General features: G+C 24.6%; 1 protein-coding gene across 1 annotated transcript; it reads right to left on the bottom strand.

Annotated features, from left to right (window-relative positions):
* Positions 1-10,110: 10,110 nt before the first annotated feature.
* LOC106791908 lies at positions 10,111-12,301 on the bottom strand. The gene is made up of 2 exons (XM_014757917.1): positions 12,110-12,301; positions 10,111-10,299 (listed from the first exon to the last, which is right to left on the bottom strand). The coding sequence occupies exons 1-2, from the start codon at positions 12,266-12,268 to the stop codon at positions 10,150-10,152; spliced, it is 309 nt and encodes a 102-aa protein (XP_014613403.1). The 5' UTR covers positions 12,269-12,301; the 3' UTR covers positions 10,111-10,149.
* Positions 12,302-19,219: the final 6,918 nt, after the last annotated feature.

Below are 19,219 nucleotides of genomic sequence, written 5' to 3'. Positions count from 1 at the left end.
AATAAAGATGAAAAATTACTAAAATCAAACAAACACATTTCATATATAAGAATTTCTTTATCATTACTTTTTTTGATTGATTTGTTCATTACATACCCACGAAACAATACGTATATCTTTTAGTTTGTTTATTGTACTCTTCCAAAATATTAAATTCATCCTCATTAGAAAGTTGCTCGTAATCATATTTAATATGTAGAATCATTAATTGCACCTGAAAAAAAAAATATTTTTTTGTTATCAAATATTTTTAATTTTTATCTTTAATAGAAAATGTATTTGGTTAGTACGAATAGAAAAATACAAACTACTACGTTATGAATGTTTGTAATACAGTAAATACATAGAATACATGAACCAGCAAACGTACTCTGTAGTATATCAAGAAATATATCGGATGAGAGGTCTACTTCTATGAAAAGTAGATTAACCTGGAGTCAAAACATATATTCATAAGAGAATTTTATATTTATAATTAAAAATAATCTTATTTATAAAATATATAATATATATATTTTTAGGTTGGTTGAAATGTTTTGAGTCTATTATCGAAATATTTAGTTTCGGGTTAAGTTTATTTTATTTAAGAAAAAATAAATAAAAGTAATTTGTGTTTGTTTGATGCTACTTACAAAATTCTCATATTTACAGTAACTGTAATTGATATAAAATATCGAAATATTTTGACAAATAAAAAACATAGACTATCATAAATTATGCAGAATATTTTCATAAAAGAACCAAGCTACTATATATATATATTATGCAATTATAAATAAAAAAATATACAATAATTAAATATAAATATTTAAAAAATAAAAATGTTCTGTCGAAAATTATGAAAATAGCACGAAAATGAAATATTTATTCTGAAAAAATGATTAGAAAGAGAACAAAAAGTAATTTAATGCAATCGATTGTAATGATACTTACTGTAATATAAAATTAATTTATTTACCTCATGCACCATCAGTGGTAATAAGAAAACATTTACCGTAATAAAGAAAAACAACTTATTATTTGAGTTATAATATGGTGATATGCCTAATACAAATTGAACTAACGGATTCGAATAAAGAAAATGCTGTTCGAAGCAACTTCGTCCTTTCGAAGACATTTTAAAGTATCTTCTGTTTCCTAGTACGGTAAAATAAAGAATGACGACACTCATGCTTCTCCTTCATCGCGCATTCTAATTGCTCTCAATTATAGCTAATGCATAATTTAAAGAATATTTGATACGAAAATAGAGTACTATTATGTTTGTGTCTCTATAGAATGTTAGGGTTAAAATGCTCTTATCCTTTATTAAATTATTACTAGCAAATAATTCGTGATAAATTGTCAATTTTTTTATTCAATTATAGAAACAGATGGTTGTGTTCGGAAAAATTAAACGAAGTGATATATTCCCTTCCACTTTTATTTCTGAAGAACATGCGCAGCAGAATCCGTTAACTGCGACCCTTCCTCAGTTATATTCCGAACGTGGAATGAAACAGGTGCAATATTTGATAAGTAAATTAATAGTGAGGTTTAATCTATTGTAGTGGAAACACAGTTCGTCATACGTTATACGTTTCTAAAATAATATATCAGTCAGGAATACGAAAAATACACTTTCTCAAAGTGAATAAATTCGGATGAGGTTTAATGTGACACCATGATTTCTATTCAAAAAGATCGATAAAATTCTGTACATAAAAGATGAATGAAATTTTGATTAAACTTATGCATCTTTGTAATATTCGTTACTTGCTCTGTAGTAAATAAAAATTTGACCGATTTTCTTAGCAGTAAATGTATTTAGTTAATTGAAAATGTTAAATAAAGTTTTACCGATTACGAATTATATAATTTGTTGTATAAAAGTGATAATACGTAATTAGCATCATCAGGGATAAAGAATAGTTGGTTATTAAAGTCGTACTACTTTTTTTTTAAGTGCACCAAAATAATAAAAGGGTAAGGCCAATAAATTTCACAATTTAATAAACACTGATAATTTTCATAGTTATTCAATTTGATTTAATTTAAACAAGTATTATACATTTTGCTACTAGTTAAAAACAACAAAATAACTCTAGGGCTCGTATTAATAGAGTTTTCTTTAATTTATATTTAATTATATTCGAGTTTATGTATATTATAGTACACAGTAGCCAAAGAAAGAGCTTTTTGCATTAACTAAAAAAAAATAAATCTTAATGAGTATATTTAATATTATAAATCAATTATTATCTACAATTTAGTCAGTTATTATGACAAGAGACTGTAATTCAATATTGAATATATGAATTGTATGAGAGAAGCTTTGTATATTTTAATTATATAATTAAGAAAAGAAATTATAGAAAATATTTTTTTTGTTTGCTTAGAATTAGTTTACTAGCAATATTAGACAAGCAAAAGTTTTTATCACTTACCCCGGAAAAAGTTATATGAGATGAAACAAAAAAATCTCCGATTGAAAGTTCGCATGATCTCATATTTCTTAACATTACGAATAACAGTAACTTTTGAAGTTTTTCGGAAAGATTGTAGAAAGGTACTTGACATCTGCAACAAAATTATTTTAGTTGTTTCATTTTTCGGATCACAAAATTTATTATTTAATTATTTTTGTTTTAAATATAGAAGAATAATTATATCAACAGTTGTCCTGTATTTTTTTTTTTATTCGAGGTTCATGCAAAGCAAAAAAAAAAGACATTTGGTAAAACTCTACAATTCTTACAATTCATCGAAAACTGCTGTATTATGATCTATAAGTTTTTGACCTACATAAAAATTAAAATATCCTGAAATTATGGAATTGGTTATATAACAGCATCTCTCGACTATTTTACTTGTGTTATTGATTTTCTTAGATAATTGAAACATCTGAAAATAAACTATATGATTAAAAGTTTTCTTAGAAATTGCAATAATTTAATTATTGTAACCAAATAATTATATATTTTTAAAGGATTATGCAGCAATTAAAAAAAAAATAGATCTCTTAATACGTAATGACGATTAATTAGTTCATGTTATTTATAAAAAGTAAATGATTGAGATAAAACTCTCTCAGAATCAAAAGTTTATAGAAGATTGTTTCAGTATATTCAAAATATAATTTATTTCTATCTTTTATGTTGAAAAAATTTAACAAAATTTTAATAAATAAGAGCATAGTTAGACACCACAACAACACCACATATGTGCCCACTATTATGAAAATGGTCTAAGTCATATATCTCTTGTTTCGAGATATTTAAAGGATTACATTTGAACATTAAATGAATTTTATATAATATTAAAGTAACAATTACATTGAATTAATTTAGTTTAAAATATTGTGGCGTGAAATAACTAATGAACTTATTTTTTTTTAATTTTGACTTAGACCACTTTCATAATTGATTAGACCACTTTCATAAGACCACTTCATCAAATATTTTATATATTCATTAAATAATAATAATTCATTGTCTGATTTCCGGCTTTGACAGTAACATATACACAAAATTATTCTACCAAATTAATGAGAAGATTGTTTAGTTTCTAAATATATAACTAATTTCAAATAAATTACTTACGGAAATAAAACCAAGAGTTGCGAGAATCATCAAAAGGATGATTAAAGTAAGGTAAGCAATTTTTAAATAATTGTTAGTCAAATCAACTAATCTTAAACAGGAAAAAATCAACAAATTACTATAAATAATAAAAATACTAAAAGATTTATATATTAGATATTGTGTAGGTATATTTTTAGTTCGTTCTTTTAAGAAATATGATTTTGGACTAACTTCGTGACTCTGATATAACGTTTAATTATGTCAACGATCCAATCGAATTCATTTTGAAGTTTTTCATGACACCTAACAATTTGATTAGATTTCTCATTTTTTCGAAATGGTTGACCAATTTTTAATCTACAATGAATATGTTACAAAATGAACATCCATTGCATAATGATACTTAAGTTAAAGAAATCGACATTATTAAGAATATTGTTTACTTTAAAACGTTTAATTGACAACACGCGTGTTGCACGACTGCCAAATACGATGGAAAGCATACACTGCCAAGTATTATAAATATATAGATTGCTATAGTTTGATAAATGAGTAAACTGTAATACAATATGCCTGGATTCAAAATATTATTAATAGGAAGTGGTAATGTTAAATGACCATTTTCTAATAGACCAACGTAATATAATATAATATTTAATATACAAGGTGTTATTATTCCAACAAAATAAAGATGAAAGATGACTGAAATCATATGTAAAAAATATCTTAGACATCAAATATTTGTTTTTTTTTTCACTAATATTATTAATTTGTCTTTAACATACCTACGAAACAATACGTATATAATTTGGTTTGTTTTGTGTACTTTTTGAAAATGTTTAATTCATCCTCATGACAAATTTTATCATAATCATTTTTTATATGAGATAGAATTGATTGGAACTAAAAAAAATAAAATGCTTGTGAGGGCATAAATATACATGTTTTAATATAATAATATTCCGTTTGATAAATAAAATTGATACTAACTGTTACAAATTTAAAACATGCAAAAGAGTAACCAATCAGAGTGCTGGAATAACAAATCGTACTTTGCAATAGATCCAGAGTTGATTCCAATGTAAGGACTGACGTGAAAAGTTGATAAAACTAAAGTCAAGAAATACATTTATAAATATTTTAATTTCGCAATAAATTGATTGCATTTGAAAATAATAAGAAAAAAAACAGGTAATTCAAATACGATTATTATAAAACTTTTTAATGTAGTAATCAGTTAATAAACTTATCTGATAAAAACCCAAAGGCACTAAGTAAACATATATCATAAACAAACGTAAACATTGATCTTTCCAAGTATGATTCGGTCGTAAGCAAAAAACCAATTGAACTATTGCATTCGAATAAAGAAAATGCTGTTCGAAGCAACTTCGTCCTTTCGAAGACATTTTAAAGTATCTTCTGTTTCCTAGTATGGTAAAATAAAGAATGACGAGACTCATGCTTCTCCTTCATCGCGCATTCTAATTGCTCTCAATTATAGCTAATGCATAATTTAAAGAATATTTGATATGAAAATAGAGTACTATTATGTTTGTGTCTCTATATAATGTTAGAGTAAAAATGCTCTTATCCTCTATTAAATTATTACTAGCAAATAATTCGTGATAAATTGTCATTTTTTTTATTCAATTATAGAAACAGATGGTTGTGTTCGGAAAAATTAAACGAGGTGGTATATTCCCTTCCACTTTTATTTCTGAAGAACATGCGCAGCAGAATCCGTTAACTGCGACCCTTCCTCAGTTATATTCCGGACGTGGAATGAAACACGTGCTTAAAACAGTTGCAATATGTGATAAGTAAAGCAACAGTGAGGTTTTTTTTCTATTCTAGTGAAAACACTTTTCGGTATAGAAAAATTGTGATTAGGTGTAGATATAGATTGATGTTCGCAAAGATTAGAATAAGGATACTATTTCTTCTAAAATCTCATTTTGAAAGACTTGCGGAATTGCATCTTTCAATTTCAATCAGTTTCTAATCGACCACCGCATAGAACACTTGTTTAAAAAAAAGTTGAATGTTTTCGTGTTAAAGTTCTGTTATAATAACACATTAAATGCATACGACCAAATTTCTAACGTAGTTCTCTATATGTTGTTAACTTGTGAATAATAATTTTGTGTGCAATTTATATAAACTTAGTTTTCCTTATTTTTTTTCATTAGGAAATGCTTAATCAAGAGTTTAGGAAATTACTACTAGTGAGCTTTTAGAGTCCAAATAGGATTAATAAAACAAAATGATAATTGAATAAAATTTTATTGGCAATTAGGCACTATTATATTGACAATTACTACATTCAAGCAATCTATTTTTAATACTATAAATCTGTAGAAAATTTTTTTACATAATCGAACATCCCATTTTGTAAAAAATTTTTAATAAAACTCAGTGTTAGCGAACATTATAATAAACCGTAGCAAAAGAGAATGCTTTTTGCATTAGCTAGAAGAAAAGAAAGTTTTTCTGTTAATAGGATTCATTGTGCATATAGATGATTAAATTGTTCTTACTTTTGAAAATACTTCGTGCGATGATACAAATAAATTCCCGATTGAAAGATAACATGGTGTCATGCTTCTTGCGATAAGAAAAAGTAATAACTTTTGAGTTTTTTTGGAAAGAGTGTAGAACGGAACGTTACATCTGAAAGCAAACAAATACGGCTTTAATTTTTTTAATATTTATTATTTTCTAATAGGAATTATTTTAAAATTAAGTAAGAGATTTTTCAAGAATTTAGCTTCTGTAAAACAAAATTTGTTTAAAAATCAGAAATTTATTGGTGTATTTCTTTATTATTATTTTTTAAAAAACTTATAATTCCTCAGAAATTTTAGTACTATGATTAATGAGTTCTTATCCAGTGTGAAAAGTCATATATGTAATGTAAATGATATTTTCAATTAATTCGCTTTTATTTTCCCATACAGACAATAACTGAGACATCAAAACAAAAATTAAGAAATCAGAAATTCCAAAAAATATTTCTTTTCCTTTTTTTTTATTATTTAAAAATTTTAAACTTATTTTTCTCGTAAACAAAGCTTTACTTAAACAAATTCCATTCTACATTTCTAAGTTTTTCGTGTAAAATCAATCCCTCTCCCCCCGTTCGCTACCAATGACGGAACATTCTGTTTAATATATAATAAAAATATTTCTAAATAGTTTTAAATACTGGTAAAAAGATTTTGCAGATTCGAGGAATATAAATTAAAGTGATTTTTAATCTTTGTTAACAAAAAGTTACCAGTATTTATATTTGTAATTAAAAGAAACGTGTTAACAAACAAAGAATATGTAGATTAAAAGTAGAAATTTTTAATCATCTATGTTGTCTTATTAGAAGTATTAATATTAAATCGTTTAATTTATTTGTGTCATTAAAATAAAATTAAAAAGAAAAAGGAAACGAAAACACAACTTGCTACGTATTTTTTTTTTTTTAAATTGTATCTAACATGTCTTACAATTCCTCAAAAATTTTATTGCTATGATTTATAAGCTCTTGTCCAGCGAGAAAAGTCAAATACGTTAATACTACGGATATACTAATGTAGCTCGTACATTCGATTAGCTCGTATTTATTTTGCCATACAGATAACAGCTGAAACATCTAAACAAAAATAATGATATATCAGAAATTAAAAGAAATATCTCTTTTTAGTTTTGATTAGGTTTGCATCAATTTATATATATTCGTATTTGCAAATTTAAAATCGTAATTAATAGAAATGTGCCGAGTAGAATAAAATATTGGTAAATTCAATAGAGTATAAATTTTTAATCGCTTACATTGGTTGACAAATCATACCGTTCAGTTTTTCAAAGAATTTATAAAAAAATATTTACGTTTCTAATTTTAAAATGAAATTTCAAAAAAAAAATATATAATAACCCTTTTTATCTTCATTATAATAAAAAACCGTACATTAAGAAAATCCAATACGATAAGAGACATCGTCAAGCAAATCGCAATTAAGTACATATCTTTGGAATAAACGTTGCTACGATCAACAAACCTGAAATAAAAAGAAAAATCATCAATTTAAAAGAGCTATATAGCATAATTTCTTTTTGATTCGCTTAAAATAAGAAAAACGTAGAACTAACTCGATTATTCTCGCGTGACTATTTATTATATCTTTTATCCAATTGAATTCCTCGCGAAATTTATAATTGGTCAAAGTATTTTCAATATATTCCTTTTTTTTTCGAAATGGTCGACCTATTTTCGTTCTAGATTTAATATGTCAATGAAAAACATTTATCGTATTGAGATATTCAGTAACGTTAGAAATATAAATATTTTATTAATATTTGTCTTTTTTTTTTTTTTTAACTACAAACCTTATTAAACTAAATTGACACAAAATATGTAGCAATAATATCAAAAATGTAGAATAACACATGCATGCTATAAATATTAATATATACATCGCTATCGTTTGATAGATTAGAAGAAGATAGAATACTGGTTCTGAACTTGAAACATTATTAATAGGAAAGGGTAACTTCAATTGAACGTTTTCTAATCTTGTAAAGAAGTAAAAGCAAATATTAAAGAAACATGGTGATAACATTACAATATAATATAAATGGAATACCGCTGAAATAATAAGAAAAACTTAATATATATTTAAACATATAATATAAATGTCTTATATTATGCTTATCTGCTTTTTGGTATTGAGATTTTTAAGGGCTTACCAATTAAACTGTAAACAAAAATTTTACTTCGTCTTTCGTACATTTCCAATATTTGTAATTCATCATTGACAAACAATTTATCGTAATCAATTTTAATGTGAACAAAAAAATACTGTATCTGGAATCAAATATTATTTTTTCCCTAGATATTAAAAAATGTGTCTATAGAAAAAATTGAATATAATTGACAAAAAATAATACATACTTGTTTATAGTTGACAAAGTAACCAATATATAAACATAGTATGCATAATGCAGCAATCATGTTTTGCAAAACTTTTACAGCTGACTGCAGTGTAACTTCTGACCTTATAAGTTGGTAAAACTAAAATCAGATAATTCAAATTGAGACATACGTTAATAAATTTTCGTTTCGGAATATAATTAACCCCAATTACAAAGATAACTATTTCAGTTAAAATTAATTTGACTATAATCAGCCGCAGAAAAAAAGAACAATAATTAAAATAAGAAAATAGAGTTTCGTAATACTCACGTATATAAATAACTAAAAAAATTGATCTACCTGATGCAAAATTCCAGGACAAACATAGACAATAGTTGTATAAAATAGAATCCATTGAAAATGAAATTTTGTTTGAATTCGAGATGGAAAGTCCACGGTTAATTGTATAAATTTGCTCGAATAATAAAAATGTTGTTCGAAGTAGGTCAGTCCCTTGACAAGCATTGTTAAGGGTACTTCACGTTCAAAGTTAACATCAAAACTGATTGTGAAAAATAAATTCCTGCCTTATTTCACATCTCTATTCCATTAATTGTTGCAAAACAAAGATAATGTTTGAAAAGTTGACATACAAATTGGTCTATTATCATTTTTCTTATAATAGTTTGCGGTAATATTCCCATATTTTCTCTTTTTAACTCTTTGTAATACAGCGATGCTTTAATTATTAATTAGAGAAGCAGATTGTTGTTCCCAAGGATGAAGAAAATAAGAGATTAATTTTTCTACCTCTTATATTGAAAGACTTGCGCAGTAATGCAACCCTTAGTTACAGCCCTTTTTAGTTTCTATTTGACCATCGCACAGAACACTTGTTTTAAAGAAAAGCTTAATGCTTTTGCGTAAAATTTCAGCTAGCTATAACAACATGTTAAATTTATGTGGCCCGGATTTATAACACAGTTCGTAATATGATGTTAACTTGTGAACGAGAATTTTATCGTGCAATTATTATAGGTTCAATTTCTTTTTTTTTTTTTTTCTTTTTATTAGCAAATAGACACTACAATATTAACAACTACTACATGTAAGTATACTACTTTTGATGGTAAGGTTAACATAAGTAGAAAATGTTTTTTTTTTTGCTTACATAATAGTATATCTTATTTTATAAAAAAGATTTTTTCTTTTTTTTTATATAACTAGTGAACATTATAATATACCGTAGCAAATGAGAATGCTTTTTGCATCATCTAAAAGAAAAAAAGGTTTTGTCGTTAATACGATTTACCGCATATAGTCGATTAAATGGCTCTTACTTTAGAAAACACTTCGTGCGATGATATAAATAAATCCCCAATTGAAAGGTGACATGGTTTAATGGATCTTGTTATCATAAAAATTAATAATTTTTGTGTTTTTATGGAAAGATTGTAGAACGGGACGTTACATCTGCCAAAATAGAAACGAATTATTTACACGGATTATTCATCCTTTATTTTTTCTACGCGAATACGCATTACAATAATCGGTTTTTCTTTTTTTTTTTTTTTTTATTATTTTAAAATCACATTAGAGTTATGTTAATTTTTTTTTTTTTACAAAAGTAATCAATGCAGATAAAAAAAATCATTACTTTATAATAAAATTGTTTAAAACTTACAATTCATCGAATATTTCTGTACTATGATTAATAAGCGTCTGTCCAAAATGAAAAGTCACGTATGTCATAAATCCAGATCCACCGATATAAATGCAACATTCGATTAAATAACTTTTACTTTGCAATGTTGATGCCAATTGAAACATCTGAAAATGAATTGAGTTATTAAGAAATCAGAAATAACAATTTTCTTGTTATTGTTCGGTTCTTAAAAAAAAAAAAAAAACATGCACTGTAATATATATTTTAATAATTCATTGCACATCTGAGTTTTATTCTGTTTAAAACAAAAATCAAGTTTATTAAATTACATTGCAGTTCCCTTTTAGTATGAATACATTTATTACATCTCAGTAAATTATTAATAATAATTATAGTGTTTCATTAAAACAATAATTATATAGATAGTGTACTAGTATGAATTTAAAAAAATTAAAATGAATTAAAAAATAGTATTATCGCAATATAATCAACATACATTAATAAAATCCAATACAATACAAAACAATCCAAGGGAGACTTCAATAAGATATGGTGTCTTCGAAATAGAATTGAAAAGATTAACATACCTTGAGAAGAACAAAAACAAAATTGATTAAAATAACAAAAAAAAAAAGAAATATTATTATTTGTCGACTAACTCAATGACTCGTGTATGATGTTTTATTATATCTTCCATCCATTTGTATTCCTCTTGTAACTTATTATTGAACCGAACGTTTCGTGCAAATTTTTGTTTCTTACGAAATGGTTGAACAATTTTCATTCTACAATACAAAAAAATAAGTCGAATAATAATTTGATATTTTAATCGTGCTGTAATTATTCGGATAAATACGGTAGGATCTTTGTTTGGAAAAAAAAGAAAAAAACGTTAAGGTACATATCGATTTAAATTCAAATATTTATTAACAAACATGAAAAATCTAGATTCTACTGTATTTAAATTTCTTTTTATTTCAAAACAAACCTCATAATAGTAAATTGACAAAAAGTGTGTTGTATTACTACCATAAATGCTGAAAAACTCGTACTTGCTATAATTATTAAAATGTATAATCCTATCGTTTGGTAAATGAACAAACAGTAGAATAATGGCCCTGAGATTGAAACATCGAGAATAGAAATGGGTAATTTAAGATAAACGTTGTCTATCTTTCCAAATAGATACAAACAAATATTAAAGATAGATGGTGATATCGTGGCAAGAAAATAAAAATGGATGATTGCTAAAACAATAAAAGAAAATATATTTAATTGGAAAAAAATTTTTTTTTTTTTTTTTTTCAATTTATTTACTATAATTTTTGCATGAACAAGCACACACATATATACCACGAACACACCGATTATACAGTACGTATAAATTTTACTTCGTCTTGTGTACTTCTTAATAACGTTTAATTCATCATCAGCAGATAATCGTTCGTAATCATTTTTAATATGAAAGTAAATGTTCTTCAACTAGAATAAAATGTTTCCTATATATGAATAAATGTTTTTTACTTTTTTTTAATACGAAAAAATCGAAGATTCTTTCATAAAAAAAAAAAAACAATGATACCAACTTGTACTAAACTAGTGCAATTAGTAACGTAAATGCATAGAATGGATAATCCAGCAAGAATGTTTTGCAGAACTCTTATAGCTGATTGCAGCTCGACGTCTGACGTAAAAAGTGGATATAACTAAAATCAAATTTTTCAAATGATGAGAAATAATTAGATATTATTAGAGAATAAAATTATTAATTACTTCATACGTTATTATCTATAACGAATATTCTACTTCTTAAAATAAAATCGAAATTAAAATTTCTGTAAAAATTAATGGTACAAGCAATAACGTTTGAACTTAAGTTTTTAAAAAGTAATGACCAAAAATAAAGAATATAACATATAGAATACGATAATAATAAAAATAATTAAAATATTATAAATACTTATATATATTTACCGAGTGCACAAATATTGGAACAATGTAAACGATTGTCGTACATAATTGAAACAATTGAAAATTAGAATTTTGATACGGTCTTAAACCCATGATAAATTGAAAAAGTTTGTTGGAATAAAGAAAATGATTTTCATAGTATGTCAGACCTCTGACATACATTGTGAGGAGTCTTTCGTATTTTGCAACGAAGTAAAGAAAATATTCCACTCTTCTTCTTTGTTACGCATTTTAATAATCCTTTGTTATGATTGATAAAAAATTATATGGGGAAAATAGTGATATGATAATAGCAGAATAATAATAGTATTTATAGAAGTAAAGTATCTCTCCTATAGACGTTCATAATATCAAACAACTGAAAATACTATGCAGTAGTATAGTAGTAAGTAGAAAAACAGGTGTTAGTTCTCAGCAATTAAATGAGGGGAGATTTCCCTCATTCTAATCATTTTCAAGAACATGCGCAGAACCAGTCTGTTGTATGCAGCTCTTGTCAGTTGTTGTTCAACCACAGTATAAGCAGAATGTCAAATCTTGTCTAGCTTATTGATCGCGCTATATTATTCATATTTTTTTTTACATTTGTTCAGTGAAATGTGTGAGTGTATATGTGTAAATAAAAGAAATTTTGCGATGAAATATATCAGAATTTTTTCAACCATTTTCTTGACTAATTAAAAAGATCAAATTTATAATGACGTAAGAAACATTTGTTTACTCTATCATATAATTTACTACTTACTATCTTTTTTTTTTATACATGTTTTTTTTTACGTTTAATACAAGTGAGGAGATACAATTTGTTCCTCTTGAAAGAAATCATTTTCATTAATATTGTTCAACTTGGAGTTAGAAGAAACTGTAGTAGACTGTAGCAAGAGAAAATGCCTTTTGCATTAGCTGAAATATGTGTGAAAGTATATTGAATTAAATATAAAATTAAAATTTATTGATAGAGGAAGTGTGACATTGCTAGGCGCATATATTCGTTTATAGTTTAAAGTGATAGTTATACTTGAACGTGTATTCGTGATGTTCATATAGAGAAATACAAGTTTAAGTATAATTTATTAAAAGTCGGTCATTTGTAATAACTTACATTAGCAAATGATTCGTGCGACGATACGAAAATATCTCCGATTGAAAGTTGATACGGTTTCATAAATCTTACCATTATAAATGACAACATTTTTTGAGTTTTTAGAGAAAGCATATATGACGGAATTGTACATCTATAATAAAATTGTAAATTCATTTTTACGTAATTATTAATTTGTTAGAAAATTATTAATGTATTTAATTATCTCTGTATTATTGTGTACAACATCGGTCGAAATTTTAATTCAGTTACATGAAGTATTGATGAACTAGTATATTTCGTAATATCTTATAAATCTTCTTACAATTCTTCAAAACTTGCAACACTATGATTTATAAGTTTTTGTCCAACATAAAAATTCAAATATGTAACAAGGATGGTATTGAAAATGAAGCAACATCTTTCGCCTATTTCTAATTTACGGTTTGTGGTTTTAGACATTTGAAATATCTGAAGATATATAAGAAATATATTAATATAGTAATTAATAAATTAAACTAATATATTTCATAATTTTCATATCATCTAATTTTTTCATTTTAAATGAATACTTACAAAAATAAAATCAAAGATAATGAGAAACGCCATAAGAAATATTACGATTAAGTAAGTTATCTTGGAGAGATTATTGGTTAAATCAACCAACCTTAAATGAAACATACAAAATAAAAATTATTAAATGATATTAAAATCAAATATTCACATAGGTATTATATTATACGTAAGGTTTAATTTGTTCATTTTTATTGAAATTATAAGAAAAATATTTTCATACTCACCGAGTGATTCTCATGGAATGCTTTACTATGTCAACTATCCAATGAAATTCATCAAACCATACATTGCTTCCATGTTTCTGAATATTTTCAAATGGTTGGCGTAATTTAAGTCTGATAGCAATACGTTAAAAAACTAACATTAATATACGTGATATAATTTTGTAATATAAAAGAATGTCATTCTTTAATAAAACTACATACCTTAAAACTATTATTTGACCACATATATGTTGTATAATTACTAAATACATTGAATAACATATCAAGGCAGTAATACTTATACACAAAATTTCTATTGATTGATATGTTAACAAACTATAGTATAAAATCCCTGAATAAGAACCATCGGTAACTTTAGATGGTAATTTTAATTGTTTCTCATCCAATTTATCAAAAATATAAAGAAAAACATTAAAAACAGGTGGAATTATTAAGAAAAAATCACATATGATGTATAAAACTGTAACAAAAAAATACAATTTGTAAATGCGATATCGTAGTATAAAGGGTGTCTTAGAATTTTCCAATCAAACTGTAATATCATATTCAATTACCAGAATTTTATTTGAAAATCGAGATTAGATATCCTTGAAAGTAGAAATCTATTTTAACTTATTTCAATTTTTTATTTGTTTCTAATTTTGTAATAAAGCAAAGTTTTTAACCGAACTTCAAATATATTTGTTCTTATTTCCTACTTGTTGAATATGATTTCGCAGTTTGGCCGGTAAATTTAAAAATTGTTAACGAGAGTTTTTTTTTAGAGCTTACCTATCAAAACATACGAAAATATTTTACTTTGTTTCGTATAACGTTTAATAATGTCTAATTCGTTCTCGTTCAACAATTGCTGATAATCGAATTGAATATGAGCAATGATAGATTGTATCTAAAGAATAAGAAAAAAAAAAAAACAGCATTTTTTATTAAAAATGGAAAGATTTTTTTAGTGTGTAAAAAAATAGAGCAAGATATAGTAATAATCCTACGAACTGTTTCATATTTATGATAGATGGTATAGTAGCTATATACAACAATAAAAATAGCAAAAGTTTCTTGAAATATGTTGACAGAAAATGCCAGGGAAAAATTCGATGTAAAAAGCCGATAATACTGTGAAGTCAAAAGATTATTTAATTATAAAACTTAAATAAGCACTTATAATTTAAGATTTATTGCTAAACGTAAAAACGAGAATTATAATATCTATTAATAAGTTTAATAAGGAAAAAATAATCAGTATTGATGAAATAAGATTATAATATTATAATAATAATGATAATATAAAAATAATAAGTGTAATAACAATAGTAATGAAAGATAGAAGATAATAAATTAATACAAATTATTATTATAATATTATAGTAATGGTAATATAGATAAAGTGTGTGAGTTAAAAAATAAATAATTTTACTTCGTATATAATCGTAGGCAGTGCACAAAATATCATTAAGCACACAAGAACACGTTGTCTTTTTAAACCATCATGCTGATTTATGCTGATTATAAATTGTACTGTTCGATTGGAAAATAGAAAATGTTGTTCGAAGTAAGTAAGACCACTGACAGACATTATAAAGAACCTTACGTGTTCTGATACTTTGTAATAAACATAATAAAAAAATCCACGGTTATTTTTCTTGGTGTACATTTTAAAAGTCCTTAATTGCGATCAATAAAATTATATGGAAAACAGTGACATGATAATAGTACAATAATAATAGTACTTGTAGACTATAATTTTACAAAATATCATTTCCCCTAGTAATATCGATCAACTTAGGATACTACGAAGTAGTAAAGTAATAAGTACGAAAACAGATGTTAGTTCTCAGCAATTAAATGTAGGGGAGAGATTTCCCTCATTCTAATCATTTTCAAGAATATGCGCAGAACAATTCTTTTTTACTACAATCCTTTTCAGTCGTATTCCGACCGCAGTATCGAACATAACGTTTAGAATATTCACTATATTCTAATATAAAGATAAAACTGTGTAAATAATGTAAATAATGTGTAAACGATTTTATTGATAATGCAATATGTCATTAGTCGAGGATTTGGAGAAGAAATTATCTAATTACTTAAGAAGTGTACGTAATTGTGTTTGTTCTTAATATACAGTAAGTGTTTTTTTTTCAATGAATAGTAGTAAATAATATTATTTAAAGTGTAATACACATTAATTAAATAAGAATAATGATTAAAATTGAAATAATTAATACTACACTTTAATATTTATTACTGTCTATGAATGAATTATCTATTAATATATATATATTATTCTACTTAGGATTCGAATTATTTTATTGTTTATAGTAATTGATCATCTCATATTTGTATTATTTTTCAAATGAGTTTATGTTAACGAATGGTATAAAACACAGTTGCAAAAGAAAATGCTTTTTGGATTAACTGAAATAAAAATTTGTATCAATGTCTGTGATTAAACAATATATAATGTATTTTAAGAAGAGTAATTTAGGTAAACGTTCTTACACTTGAAAACATTTCATGTGACAATGTAAAAATCATTCCTATTGTTAATACACATTTCTTTCTACTTCTTCCTATTAAAAATAATAATAATTTTTGAGTTTTTATGGATAACATATAAAACGGTACTTGACAACTGTCGTAAAAACAAAACATTTCGATTAGTATGACCAATGTAAAATATTTTATGTAAAATATATCTCAAAAACAAATACAAAAGAAAAATTAAATGATTATTTTGAAATTATTTGACATTATCTTACAGTTCCTCGAACACGGTATTACTATAATTTATAATTCTTTGTCCAATATAAAAATTAAAATATACAATAAATATAGTACCAACAATGTTAGCTAAGCATTCGATTATGTTTCTTATATTTTGCATAACTATGGTTATCTGAAAAATCTGAAGAAAAAGTAAATAATTAATTTGACATTTATACACATTCTCTTTTAATAGGGAATCTTGTTAAATTGTTTTTAAACGACACTCAAAAAAATATGCACTGAAATGAAATATGAATAAGACTATAGATTTTTTTTGTTAATGGAGACACACACAAAAAAAAGATCTTTGAAATTGTCATATTTTCTTCTTATAAATATATTATTAATTGTTATACTTACATTGATAAAATCCAATATAAGGACGACCAAAGCAAAGAATAAATTAATTAAATAAACAATCCTTCCAAAATTGTTTAGGAGTTCAATGAATCTTAAAAGAAAAGAAAAAAAAAAAAAAGAATTCATCATAAAATATAGCTATATAAATTAGGCTTAGTTATTTGTTAATACGTTATTGTTAAATTATTATTTCTGACTAACTGTATTGCTCTAATATAACTATTAGTTATATTCACAATCCAATTGATTTCATCCCGAGATTTTTTAAAACTTTGATTATATCGATTATCATTTTTAAGATTCACAAATGGTCGACATATTTTCAGCCTATAGAGAGTATGATCAAAAATGATGCTTCTGTTACATATATATTCAAATAATTTAAACAAGAAAATATAATCATCATTTACAATGGATAAACAAATTATTTGTACACCTCGTTTTTTTTATCCAATTAATTCTATTCCAATGGAATTGCAATAAAAACGAGATGTGTAAATAATTGTTATCCGGTGTACACATTAAAATAAAAAACGTACTTTAGAATGTCTAATTGAAAACACGCGTGCTGTAATAATAACAAGTATAACGAGAATCCAATATTGGACACAATACATAAGATACAGATTGCTGTAGTTTGAAATATGATCAAACAGTAATAAAGAAGGCCTGGATTTAAAAAATTATTTATAAAAAATGGTAAATTTATATTAACCGAGTCTGACATTCCAAAGATGTATGCGAAAATATTTAATATGCTTGGGAATGCCATTAAAAGAAAATAAAAGACAAAGAAACCTGAAAAAAAAAAAGAAAAAAATTATAAAAAATTAAACTATTTTTTAATTATATTGTCGTATATATACAAAACGTCCTGAGGTTTATTGGTCAAATTGTTAGAACATATTACACATATCGGCTGGTAAATCTCGGAACATTTTGTATAATAATTTTTTACGATTCTTTGTATACTTACCTAGAAAAGAACAAATATATATCTTGTTTTGTTTCGTATACTTTTCTAATAATGTTATCTCTTCCTTGTTAAACAATTCTAAGTAATCGAGCCTAATGTGAGTTGCTATTAAGCTCATCTAATGAAAAAATGATAAATTTTTTTTTATTAATTGGTTAAATATGTTTATTCAATTGGAAGAAAGAAATATTATTTGTGATAAATTATACGAACGGTATCGTATTCGAAATAACTGGTACTGTATAAAACCAAACAACATAGATAATAAAATATATTTTGCAACACTTTTATAGCTGAATCCAGTGTAACATTTAATACGTACAGCTGATAAAACTAAAAACAAAAAATTGTATTTTTTAATAAATTTACTTCTTTTGTAACATTTACACATACATACGTGTAAGTTTTGTTAAATCACAGGATTAGAGCTATTTATTAAAAGAGAAAAAAATATATATTGTCGTACTCTCTGCAACGGATTCTATTAATATTCTATTTTATTAGACAAAAACTAAAAATAATAATATTTGCAAAGAAATTAGAGCATTTTAAAATGTTCACTTTTTTTTTTTAAAAGACAAATAAAATATATTATTATTGCTTTTTTTTTCTTCTTTTAACATTAATTATAAAACAATGTTATTTGCAAATGCATTTAATGATATTAAAAAATGTAAATTTATTAAGTATACAATTATGTAATAATTAAACGCGCGTTTTTTTTTTTTTTTATAAAATTAATAAAAATATTATAACAAACTAATAATAAAACACAATAATAATAATAATAATATATGGACCGTTTATTTTGAAAGTGGTGTAAGTCCATTTTCTGTTGTTTTGAGAAAATTAAAGGTTTGCATATTGGTTAATTTAAAAATAATCATTAATTATATCAAGTTTGACAATGTTTCTATTAATTTATCAATATATAATTTGATTATATACATTATTTTTAGGCTAATTTAGCTAAAATAATGTATATTTACAGGCTGCAAATGGACTTACACTACTTTCAAAATTAGTCAATTGTTAAAATCGTTTAATTTCATTTTTGAAAAATCAAATATCACTTAAAATATATTTCATATTAATCCAATTTTGTTTACAAATAATAACAAGAAATAAAG

The sequence above is a fragment of the Polistes canadensis genome, unplaced genomic scaffold (assembly GCF_001313835.1).
Source record: "Polistes canadensis isolate GaletaPanama2010 unplaced genomic scaffold, ASM131383v1 scaffold_352, whole genome shotgun sequence".
NCBI classification, from domain to species: Eukaryota; Metazoa; Arthropoda; class Insecta; order Hymenoptera; family Vespidae; genus Polistes; species Polistes canadensis.
Note: the sequence above shows the minus strand (reverse complement) of the source record. Positions and strands in the feature narration are given on the sequence as shown.

What these genes read in the sequence shown, in the direction of transcription:
- LOC106791908 (XM_014757917.1), bottom strand. Translation starts at nt 12,268, where the DNA reads ATGTATGTCAGAGGTCTGACATACTATGAAAATCATTTTCTTTATTCC. An exon ending in TTCCAATATTTGTGCACTCG is followed by an intron (nt 10,300 to 12,109) that starts GTAAATATATAT and finishes ATTCATTTTCAG; the next exon opens with ATGTTTCAATTGGCATCAAC.